Source organism: Vespula vulgaris, chromosome 15 (genome assembly GCF_905475345.1).
Source record: "Vespula vulgaris chromosome 15, iyVesVulg1.1, whole genome shotgun sequence".
NCBI lineage: Eukaryota > Metazoa > Arthropoda > Insecta > Hymenoptera > Vespidae > Vespula > Vespula vulgaris.
Genome location: NC_066600.1, coordinates 2,433,204 through 2,445,999, shown reverse-complemented (window position 1 = coordinate 2,445,999; position 12,796 = coordinate 2,433,204). Strand labels below are relative to the sequence as shown.

The 12,796-nt window shown below is 36.5% G+C and overlaps 1 protein-coding gene across 11 annotated transcripts in view; it reads right to left on the bottom strand.

Annotated features, from left to right (window-relative positions):
• Positions 1 to 2,981: 2,981 nt before the first annotated feature.
• The window catches only part of LOC127069452 (dachshund homolog 2), a 218,104-nt gene continuing 208,289 nt past the window's right edge, over positions 2,982 to 12,796 (bottom strand). For 8 of the 11 annotated variants that reach the window (XM_051006499.1, XM_051006500.1, XM_051006502.1 and 5 more), the window contains 2 exons: positions 9,459 to 9,545; positions 2,982 to 6,885 (listed from right to left, as the gene is read on the bottom strand). In XM_051006499.1, coding sequence (XP_050862456.1) covers positions 6,833 to 6,885; positions 9,459 to 9,545 — 140 coding nt within the window. In that variant the 3' untranslated portion in view covers positions 2,982 to 6,832. The remainder of the gene's footprint in view (positions 6,886 to 9,458; positions 9,546 to 12,796) is intronic. The other 3 variants (XM_051006501.1, XM_051006503.1, XR_007783549.1) reach the window with 2 other exon arrangements.

The window sequence follows — 12,796 nt, the reverse complement described above, 5'->3', positions numbered from 1 at the left end:
ATCAGTGTTAAAAGAAAGAAATTAAAAATGCTAGGGAAAAAGTACATAGGGAAACGTCGTCGAAAGAAGATGCAAATGAGATTGCCGACGAACGAGACATCGTCGGTGACATCTTCGAACAACCCCGTTTTCATCTCTTTTCTTTCCTCTCTTTCCTCTCAAGTCTATAGCCCTCCGAAAGTCGAGTAACGAATCATAAAGATAACAGGATCCTCGTACCTCTCAACTTTTATTCCGGGGACATATTGCCCGACAATCATTCCGGCATTTGCATAATTATCGAATAAAAAGGATAAAGATAGACAGATAGACAGATAGAGAGAGGGAGATAGAGAGAGAGAGAGAGAGACAGAGAAAAAGAAAGAGAGGGTAGCAACCCCGAAACATTTCGAATGGTATTTCGTTGGCAGTGCGGCTAATTTTGCTGTTCTTCACTTTTCTTTTTTTTTCTTTTCTTTTTTTGCCCTTCTATCATCTCTTTCTTTTCTTTCACAAGAGTCCCTTCTTTTTCTTCTCTCTCTCTCTCTTTTTTTCTCTATCTGATTCCATCTCCTTCTCTGTCTCTATCTCTGTGGCAAGGAAGCTCCCTCCTTTATATCTCTTTCTCCCTTATTTCTCATCTCGCGCCTACGTAGCTCTTAAACTCTCTTGCAAGAGTCACGGAGTAGGACCCTCCTTCGTTGCGGCCGATTAGCTTAATGTTGTTGCCCATCCGGCTGGCCGGATAATTAGAATCGTGAAAGGCTATGTTCTCTCTTTCTCTCTTTCTCTGTTTGTTTCCTTTTTATTTGAACTTATTCCTTTTTTATTTGTATATTCTCCGTTTCTTTGTTATTTCTTTCTTTTTTACTATTCTTATATCTTATATATATGTATGTATGTACGCATATATTCTTTTTTCTGTAATTTACTATACTTGATTATAAGTCTTTGACGTAACTTTACGCGAAAAAGGAAAGAACATAATAAATAAATTGGGTAGGTGAAAAATAGACACAGTTTCAAGCTCCTACACACGTACACACGTACATGGTACGTTCACTGGTTCGTTACTATTTTGCGGTAAGTCTACACGCCGACGACTTGGCCGTGTTCCCGCGGGATCTTTTAAAGCTTTTTACCGTACACTTATTTTTCGTCTCTGCCCTTTCGTCAAGATGTCAGCGCCGCTAACGAGGAGAGTTTAAGCGGAGCAAAACAAGACATTTTTATCGAGAAGCGGCAAGGAACGTGGTGGAAGCGGTCCGCGTTACTATACCACACGAATTATGCTAAACACTTTTACGGAAGTCCCGACGGGATGGCAAAGAAGAGAGAAAAAGAGAGAGAGAGGGAGAACAAATGGGACATCTTACGAGCAAAAAACGCTAGCTTGATTTTCCCTAGGGTGGGAAGGAGGGATAGAGAGAGACAGAGAGAGAGAGAGAGAGAGAGAGAGAGAGAGAGAGAGAGAGAAAAAAAGAACAAAGAAAAAGAAAAAACGACAACTTATAAAATTATTCGCTTCTCCGATATAAAATAATGATATTAAAATTACGAAAGGAATGAATTCGTCCTTGAGAAATCATTTGCTATAGTTACAAAAAGATATCATCATCGTCATTATTATTATTATTATTATATTATATCGTATTATTTGCGTATATCTATACCTATATATATATACATATATATTAATACCTATACCTACGGCATAAAAATAAGAAATTAAATAGGTAAGGGTGAAAGACGAAAGAGAAGAAAAAAGGAATAAGGGAAAACGTCTAATTAGAGAGTTGCGAGCCGTGAGCCGCAATTAAGACGTCGATGCTTTCGACGGTCTTGCCGTGTGACTGATTTAATTAAGGGACCTTGCTCGACGCCTCGCTAACTTCACGAATATCGTTATTTTACTATTAAAAAAAAAAAAAAAAACGAAAACAAAAAGAAACAAAAAATATATATATATGTATATACATATATATATTTCTTGTTGAAAAGGGTGGAGCTTGTCTCGACCAATGAGCTGAGATCGCGTGCCTCCAGTCGTTACGAACCTGTAAATTGATAAGAATGCATCGTCGCACGCTGCTCTTGCAGCCCCTCTTTCTCTCTCTCTCTCTCTCTCTCTCTCTCCTTCTTTCTCTTTCGCACACATACACTCACAAACACAAGGAGTTGCTGCTTTTAAAGCTCTCCACTTTGAGTCCGAAGATATCGGACACGGAAAGCCGTCGTGCTTCGTTACGCCGTGCTTCGTGCTTTTCAAATCTCTTTAGGCTCGCGCCCTGTTTGCGTGCTGTCGATCCACGCGGGTAAGAGCCCTTTGATTATTTCTTACGTGCGATTAGGCGAACAGAATCGTATATCGTCGATTATATATAATGCCCGCGAGAGAAATTCGAGCTTGAATAATATGTAAGTACGTAAAAATAGACTTGCTCGGTTTATTTTTATTTTACTTATGTTTCAATATGATCAGTAATTTCTTTCTTTGTCCTTTTTCTTTTTTTCTTTTTTATATTAGGGAAACCTTAGTTTTTGATTATGTAATCTTTTTAAACGAATAAAATGAAAGAGCTTTGTATACCTACTATCTTCCTTCTTTTTTTTTACTAATCTTTAGACAGATTAGATCGTAGATAATTGTGTATTTTAAAATACACTTTGTTGAATTTTTTAACGAAATGATATAAGTCGAATAAAAGGATAGTAAAAATAAAGGGGAAAAAAAAGAAAAAGAAAAAGGTTGCGATTATTAATATAATAAAGAGGATACGTACGTGTTCGAATGATTTTCTCGTTCGCAAGGATTTTTTCTTCTGCTTTTTTTTTTTTTCTTTTTTCGATAATTTTCATGCTTTGCTCACTCGCATGATCGCTTCTTACTTTCCTTGCAACTTTTATCCACGCGACACGTATTCTAATAATAGCTGATATCTTTTTTTAAACTCCGTGGGATGACGTGCGACGACGTGGGACTCGGAAGGAGGGTCACTGTGTAGAATAACAACTATTTATTTATAGGTAATAATGCTGAATTACAATGAATACACTTCTTGCCTCGATACTAGATTGTATAAGTTCCGCTCGCGAAAAATCGCTGGATTTGCTGATCCCGTCGTCGTGATTGGCAAAGTAGCGATAGTTTTAATTCCATTCTCTTCCATCCCCCCTATTTCTCTCTCTCTCTCTCTCTCTCTCTCTCTATCCGAAATAATCTATTCGCATTTTCTAATCCGTTTTTTTCTTTTTTATTATTATTATTATTTTTTTTTAATCATTTCTTACTTATTTCCTTGTAAAAAATTCATTACGATTTTAGCGTCGATCGTGGATCGAAACAATTTCGATTACATTTAAATTCATTCTCTTAGCTTAGAAAAATGTTAGATTAAGTAAATTATTTATGATCGCTGTAGTTTGAAAAACTCTTTAATGAATTATTTAGATAATAGTTAATGAATACGAAAAGAGATATTTACAGATTTAAAAATGCTTGCGAAATTTATCTTGCACTTTCTCTCTCTCTCTCTCTCTCTCTCTTTCTCAAATTTTATTATATCCTTTATTAAGATTTTGATTTTCGAAAATCACAGGAGAATATTTTCCACGATCGAGAATAACTTCGTTCGAATGATTTTCTTACCACAACAAAATTGTCGTTTCTTTTCTATTATCTCGTCACTTTACCTCCTTAACTTTCTCCTCCTCCTTCTACTTGCCAATCAATCGTCTTAATGACGATGGCAAAGTACGGATCAGCTAATCGGTGGTTCTCTACGTGTAGCATCGTCTTAACGGGGCTTTAGCCAATTACGATCTAGACACTATGATTATGTGAACTTTACAACACAAGAATCTTACGGCAAAAGACTTTGTACATGGATCTTAAATATGTTGGGATTCGTCCTTCTCCGACGAAATATTTCTTCGTGCGTTTTCTATTTTTTCTTTCTTTCTTTCTTTCTTTTCTTCCTCTTCCTTTTTTTTATTTTCTTAAATCTTTTTTTTACCTGTTAAAATTCATCTCTTTAACCCCTTCCCTCCCCCTTCCCCCAGCGACCCACCCCGAATCCCACCCTAACCAATCCCTTATCGGTTAATTTCGTGTGTCACTCGTCCTTTTTTTCGTTTGAACGCGCGCAACTTTTGCTCATTTAATTTACGTTTACGTTATTTATTTTCATCTCTCTAAAAACGCACGAGAAATATTTCACCGTGTAATGTTCTTTTCAAATTCTTTTTTTTTTCTTCATCTTCATTTTCATCGTCACCATCAACTTCTTTTTCTTCTTCTTCTTCCTTTTCTTCTTCGTCTTTTTTTTTTTTCTTCTTCTTCTTCGTTTTCTTCTTCTTCTATCTCTTCTTTTTCTTCTTCTTTTTCTTCTTCTTCTTCGGACGACCGATGCGAAACGCGGGACACACGCAATATGGATTAGACTTACTTGCTTTCGGTATTAACTAAGTTATTTATATATAAATAATGCGTTATGATTTTTTTTTTTAAGATGCCAGGAGAATCGATTCTCTGCTTGTCTCTCTCTCTCTCTCTCTCTCTCTCTTTCTCTCTCTTTCTTTCTTTGTTATATACTCTCTCGCATATACACGCGCATGCACGCACACACATACTCATTTTTATCCTCGCAATACGATCCTTTCGAGATTTCGTTTTACGTTCGGTCCATTTTTTTCCAGCAGCTTCTCTCTCTCTCTCTTTCTTTCTCCCTCTCTTACCGTATTTAACTTATCGTTACTTTTCTCTCACGTTAATTTTCTCTAGGTGCTCTCACTTTCACACATGCACACATACATATTCTCTCTCTCTCCCTCTTTCTCTCTCTTTTTCTGTCTGTCTGTCTCTCTTGTTATAATACATTACTCGAGTCGTGGCTCGTCATATTTTTCTATACAGCCCTCCCCCTCTCTTCCTTTCTCCTTCGGTCGTGACTAAAAGAAGAAGAAAGAATAAAGAAAGAAAGAAAAAAAGAAACAAAAAAGGAAAGAAAAAAGAAGAAAAATGGAGAAGAAGGTCAGATCAAAAATTCTTTATCGACTAAAGATCTTATCGATAAGATGATAAGAGAAAAAAGAAAGAAATAATAAGAAACACGGACGAAGCGACACGACTCGACAAAATTTCTCTCTCTCTCTCTCTCTCCCTTCTACTCTCTGTCTCAATCTCTCTCTCTCTCTCTCTCTCTCTGAATCTGTTTTTTTTTTCAGCAAACTGACCAGCTTTGCTATCACTGACGCCTGCGAAATAATAATAATAATAATAATAATAATAATAATAATAATAATAATAATAATAATAATAATAATAATAATAATAATAGTAATAATAATTATAATAATTATAATTATAATTATAATAATTATAATAATATATATATATAATACAAATATATATATATAATTATAATATTAGTAATCGTTAATAATACTCGAAAATTGGCGCGTTTTCGTGTTGCGCACGCAGAAGCGCACGAGACACGTCGCCGTGTCTCTCTGCACCTTAAAACAATTAGCTAATTAAACCCCTCGTTCGATAATTAGGAGATGGGTACCTCTCTAGGAAGGCATGCACTCACGCACGCACTCTCATGCAGTCTTTAGAAATACGTCTTCTTCTCCTTTTCTCTCTCCCTCTCTCTCTTTCTATCTATCTAAGATATTTTGTTGCTCGATTCGATTATCTCTCTCTCTCTCTCTTTTTCTTTCTCTCTCTCTTTCACACTCTTACGTTCTCTCATCTATCTATCTCTCGTTTCTATCTAACTTCTCTTCTTGATTATTAACTCGAGCATTCGTATGTGATCGGTAATTACGTGTACAATATATTCTCTCTCTCTCTTTCTCTTTCTCTCTTCTTCATTCAAAACGAACAACGCGAATCTACGAGCTCCGAGTAGCTTAGCGTTTATTCAATGAAGAAATTCGCGAAAGCGTTTCGTGTGTTTTTTAATTAGTTTTATACGCGTTATACGACGCATCGTTGATATGTGCTCGATCGACTCGTATCTTCCTCTAACTCTCTTTCTACCTTTCTTTCGTTTAGAAATGTGAGATTTGAACGACACTACCACGAGGACGGCTCGCGATTTTGAAAAATGTCTTTTTCATTCTTGCTTTTTCTTTTTATTTCTTCCTTCTTTTATTTATTCTTTTCTTAAAATCCGCGATCGTTCTCACGTTTGTGTTCAATCGTTCGTCATCACTTTCCTATACACACACACACGCACGCACGCACACACACATATATATATTCATATATATATATATATATAGATATATATATTTGCATATATATATATGTATATATATAAATAGATATATATATATATATATCGTCGTTATTAATTATTATTATTATTATCACCAGCGTCTCGCGTTTACGTTTAAAAAGTTTGAGAGAGTTCTCTCCGCACTTTTCTTGTCGTCTTTTATTTTACTTTTATTATTAATTTTTATTTTTATTTTTATTTTTATTTTATTTTACTTTACTTTACTTTACTTTACTTTACTTTACTTTATTTTATTTTTCTGTTGCAAACACACTCACTGCGCAAATCACTGAGAGAGTCTTTCCAATTTTTCTTGTCTCATTTCTTCTTCTTCTTCTTCTTCGTCTTCTTCTTTTTCTTCTTCTTCTTTATCTTCTTCGTCCATGGTCTGGTTTCATCGTTTTCCATTCTTTTTCATTCCAACTCATTGGTAAGCGGAACAATCTTCTTCCCCCTTGTCCCTGTGTCCTCTTTCAGATATCCTTTCTTTTATCTTCGTCCTCGACCTGATCTCAATCGTTTCGATTGATACGCTCTACGCCTCGTCCAGTTTCTTCCTGCATCTTCTAAGTCGCACTCGTAAACAGTACTGAGTTTTTGTAATAGCCTGTCCGCGATTCTGAAACAGACGAATTCAAAGTGCATTTTTCGATGTGAAACAAATTGTAAAACGATTCTTTTCGAATTTTTACATTAAATTCTGTAATATCCTTTAATTACTATCGAGATAGATTTAACAAATAATCGAGAATAATTTCCTATTTGATAGACTAATTATTGATTATATCTGGACAAAAAATTATTGGCGGTATATCGCTACTCTAAGTTAGTAATTTTTTTTATGGTACTTACACTAGATATAAGTACAGCTATATATATATATATATATATATATATATATATACCTATACTAGAGAAAGATAAACGAACCGCATTCGAAATTTCTGTTATCGCAATGCCAAAATAATTACGAATTCATCCGGCCGAATGAGAGATGATCCACGAAGCGTTTGTTCCAAGAGAGAAAGATAACGTACGGACTTTGATCGAGTGGCTCGACGATTTCTACGAAGGAGTCTAAAGATTTTTCGAAAAGGGGGTGGTGACTTGGAGAAGGAAGGTTGCTAAGGTCATTCGATGATCGTTCGTTCACAAGAAGAGCCGCTCACTAATTATCGTTTGCCTTTCGAAACGTAGAATGTGAATAGAATATGCGTGCTTGTATGAGAGAGAGAGAGAGAGAGAGAGAGAGAGAGAGAGAGAGAGAGAGAGAGAGAGAGAGAGAGAATGAAAGAAGAAAAGAAACAGACGAACGATGGAAATAAAAAAAAAGTAATAAAAGAAAAACAATTAAAAAAAAGAAATAAAGAAAGAAGCAAAAAAAAAAAGAAAACAAGAAGAAGGAAAAAAGAGAGGAAAAAAAATATCAAAAGAAGTCCTGCGTGATGGTGGGGAGAGAGGGGGAGGAGAATCGCTACGTAAATATGAGACCGGTCGAGTCATCGGCCCTTCGAAAACCCTTTGAGATCGAGCCGCCACTCGACTTTTTATCGGACTGTCGCTTATGATTGAAAATGAGTGTGGCGCTAACAGACCGAGTCGCTTCCTCTCCATTCTTAATCCTACCGGCCAAATGGCTATCTCCTCTTTGTCATGGACGGAGGAGTCTCGCACGGATAACGCTAATTATTGTTTAACGATATATTATACGTTTCTTTTCTTTCGATTATCATTATTATTACCCGTTTAGTGCAATTATTTCGACGATATTAATATTATATTAATATTTCGTATAATGTTTCTCTCCATTTGTTAATCTTTTTTCACTTCCTCTTTCTTCCGTTCTTCTCTTTCTCTTTTCTGTTCTTTTTGTAGAAGAAATAAATAAGTAAATAAATAAATAAATAAGTGAAGAATTAAATAAGTACGTGTAATTGTATTAAACAAGTAAATAAGAATTCTCGAATAATTAAGTGCGTTAATTAAGATACAACAAATCCGTCCTTCACAAAACCTTTTACAAATTCATTCTGGTTATCGTCGAATCATGATCCGTCGGCTTGGGTTTGAAATCAAAGGTTGAAAAAGTAACTTCTTCCGGAGCGGAAAGAATTTCAATTTTACGAAGATTCGTGGGACCAATTAAAGGCGTGTTCCTTAAAAAGGGCTGATGTTGAAAATCGGATCTGGAAGGATCTGGAGAAGAAGAAGAAGACGACGAGGAAGAAGAAGAAGAAGAAGAAGAAGAAGAAGAAGAAGAAGAAGAAGAAGAAGAAGAAGAAGAAGAAGTAGAAGTAGAAGAAGAAGGACCAAAAGGAAAAACGATTATTTACGTGCTACGTCATGAGACATGTGCGCACGCGCGCACACACAACTTCGAAGAAAGCACATTCGAGAATATATAATCCATATATACATACATATATATATATATATATATATATATATATATATATATATATATATATAGCTATATGTATAGTTTTTGTCAGATCACTTAACTTACTTTGAACAAGTTTCGACGAGGCGAGGCCAAGTTTCGAATTTGCCAGCGTATGCCGCTGACGCCGCAGCAAGAAATCGAGTCGTGGAGAGACTTCTCTCTCTCTCTCTCTCTCTCTTTCTCTTTCTCCCTCTCACATTCTACCCTTCTTCTAGTTTCTAATTAAAGATCGAAACTTTATTCCGGATGACAAGAAACTCCTTCTTGTTTCGCGCACCGACGAGCCGAGACTAGGAACGATATAATAAACTTCTTTTTCTTATTTCATTTTCTTTCTCGTAAAAACCCGAACGCGCGTTATTGTTCAATAATAATTCTCGTTTTCATTGTCATAATGGATATATAATACAACGGTGGATTAAGAAGCGTCTGCCTCCTCTTCAGGGATTTCTTTTTTGTTCTTTTTTTTTGGTTCTTTTTTTCTTTTCTTTTTTTTTTTAGATACTCGATCAACGAACGAGATATTAAAATAATACAACCAATCGTTCAGTAATATGACAAGTTTTGTCGTCGTTTTTTTTTGCCTCGTTTTTTTATTGTCCAATTGTTAATTATTAATTTTTGATATAGCGAATGATATGAATAAAAGAGGATCAACCATCGTCATTACTTTTAAGAAAGCAAAATCACTTGGACTTTTGAATTTAATTAATACTATCCGAATGTCTTGTAACTTTGCTTTAACGCACCTTGAAGAGGAGACTTAACTTGGTCCCTCTCGGCCACCTGATGCTGCCGCGATTTTCTCTCCAGCTCGAGTTCCTGCACCAGCGATTCTGCGACAAGAAAAGATATAAAATTGAAACAGGCCGTCGGTTTTTCAAAACGACGTTGCGATATTTGCGATAGAAAAAGTATCGATGTATCGAGGATGAACTATCGTCTTTTTTGTTTTTCTTTTTCTTTTTTTTTTCTTTTTCTAAGCGTACGCGTTCAATAACTACTCCCGATATTATGCCCATGTCTAAAAATCATTTTCAAGGGCTCGACTTTTTTTCTTTTCTCTTTAAGTTTCTTTCTTCGTACGCGTTCATGCGCGTGCGCGTGAGTATGTTTTCTATCCCCACGTGTATGATGATAACGCGTGTTAAAAAAAAGAAAGAAGAGAGATAAAAAATAGGAAAAAAAGAGAGTGGTAAAAGAGAGAGAAAAAAGAGAGATAAAAAGAATCGTCGATGCTCTGATACGTGTATAATCCGATTTGCCTTGTCTTGCCAGGCCGTTTCTACTTTAAAAAGAAACACGCTGCGTTTTTGGGTTATCCACGAGCGAATAATATACATTATATCTCAGTTGCTCTTTTGGGGGGGTTCGTTCTTGTCGAGGCATGAAACGGAAACATCGTGCGAACGTTCACCAAGGACGAAGCGGAAGAGTAATTAGTGGAAAAGCAACGAGACGCTTGCCGGTGAGAAAAGGGGACCGAGGAATATATAACGTAGTAAGGCGGCCATGAAAGGGGGAGCGAGGATTTGTTCAATGAATTCCGCTTGGATTAGGGTGAAAACTGGAAAATGTCTCTTTAATGATATCGCGCCGAATTAACCGCCGACCGAGCTTTGCAAAACTGACTGGCCTTTTATTTTCTCGACCTTAGTTGACCTAACGGAACGTAGAGAATTTTTTCGTAAAGACCTTTTTCGTAGAGAGACCTTCTGTTGAATTTTTTTTTTGGTTTGTTTCCTTTTTTCTTTTTGTTTTTTTTTTGTCTTTTGTGTTTGTCACATATTTGACGATAATATCGAAAACTTGATCAACGATCATTTTCTTATAATTAATTAGAAAGTATTCGAAGATATGCAAGATAGTAAATAGATAGGAGAGAGATAAAGAGATGGAGAGATAGATAGAGACAGAGAAGAAAGGAACGAGGGATAAGATCAAATCTCTAAGCGTGAAATGGCGTCTCCTTAGGCAAAGAGCAATGGTAAAATCCAATTGCTAGGCCATTAAGCCTCGCTTAACTGGTACACCCTAGGTGCGAGAAGACCGATTCTCTCTCTCTCTCTCTCTCTCTCTCTCTCTCTCTCTCTCTAGCGTTCGTATAGGAGACGTGCGAAGGTGGGACTAGAAACGACGGGACCGAGATTCCATTATGCTTTGTGCAACAATAGCTGAGGGCTGTTTCGTACTACGTGGGTGTGAATTCGTGCGTTCGTCAGGGACGTTGTTATATTCCATGGGACACCATGGATGTTTGCGTTTCACTGAGAGCCAAATTACCTACCTCTCGCGCCCTTATCCGCGCGCGGGGCGTTTTCGTCCCTTTGATATCCAAATGACAATTTAACTGCTCAAGATATAGCCTCTATACGAAGGGTGAGAACGTACAAAAGTAAAGGAGAGGAAGAATATACGATTTAGAGATTACGTATTTAAAGAAATTGTGAATATATAGAAATACATTATGTATTGTTAATTAATAAATATTTTTTACGATAACAATACCAACGATATGTATAAGTTAATATACGCGGATACACGTTAATATATAAATATATATGTATATATATATAGATATATAAAGATGAGACTAAAGAAAGAATGTTGATCCTAACAATGAACTAATCCTTTCAAACTTTCCAACCAACAAACGTTCACGGTAATTTCGTCTGTCGTGTCTTTCATTGTCGAACGTTTAAGAAACCGAAAAGGACTGCGTAACTTTCCCTGAACACGTATACGTATCCTTTTCGAACGTCAGCCCTATGAAAGGGTTACTTGAAAAGGGATCGAGTGAAAAAGCACGAAGTGAGATAGAAAGAAAAGGGGAGAGAAAGAAAGAAAGAAAGAAAGAAAGAAAGAAAGAAAGAAAGAAAGAAAGAAAGAAAGAAAGAGAGAAAGATAGATAGATAGATAGATAGATCCGCGAACTCATCGATTGATCGCGTATTCTTTAGGACAGCGTGACGTATCACCGAAGTTGATAAAAAAGGAGGAAAAAAAAAGGAAGAAAAAATAAAAAGCGCGTAGCCATCTCGTTTAACGTTTGAGTTTCGTCGGCGTATACCAACGCACACATTGACCCTTTGTGACATATATGTACGTATGTATGCACCTATATATGTACATACACACACACACACACATATATATAAACCTTGACAAATCGTATGGACAATGAAAACAATTTCAGGCCAGAGGCCGGTTCCCTCGAATCTAAACGCTTTCGGTATTGTGGCTGCGTCGATTTTTTGGGGTTGGCGTTCCGGAGGATGAGGAGGTGTGGATCCGTTAAAAAGGAGAGAGAGAAAGAGAGAGAGAGAGAGAGAGAGAGAAGGAGGGAAAAAGAGAGAGAGACAGAGAGAAAGAGAGAAAGAGAGCTATATGACTCTGCGTTTATCCTCACGTAATTAACTTCGACACAATGCATTCGGAGAAGGCCGACTTTGCTTGGTCGAGAACGAAAAGGACGAAGGAGGAGAAGAAGGAACAAGAGGAGGTGGAAGAAGAGGAGGAGGAGGAGGAAAAGGAGGAGGAGGAGAAGGACAGAAGAAAAATAAAAGAACGATCGCGGAGATGAAAGAAAAAGAGAAAAGGTACTGTCTCTCTCTCTCTCTCTCTCTCTTACGGCTCCCTTTCGCAAGTAGCCCTTCTTTTTTCTTCTTCTTATTCTTATTCTCCTTCTTCTCCTTCTTCTTCTTCTTCTTCTTCTTCTTTTTCTTCTTTATCTTCTAAAGTCTGGAAAAATTCTGCCATTGTATCTCGTCGTATCGTGTCGCCATTGTCCAACGTCGTCCGACTACTTTTTACTTGGATTCTGTGTCCCTCCCTCCCCTCCCGCCAAGCTTTTGAGTACGGTATCGAACGCTAACGTTTTGTCGAAATGCCTTGAAATTGGAATCGTCATGGTTCAAGGGAACGCTTCAAACGATCTTTGCTAAAGATATGCCAATGATAACTTATTGGAATTTTTTGTTTTTTATATCCGGCTATATCCAACTATACGATGAAATTTGTCAATTCGAAAAGTTTCGATTGTTCTATCGAATTTTTTTCTATGTATATATATATATATAATCTATAA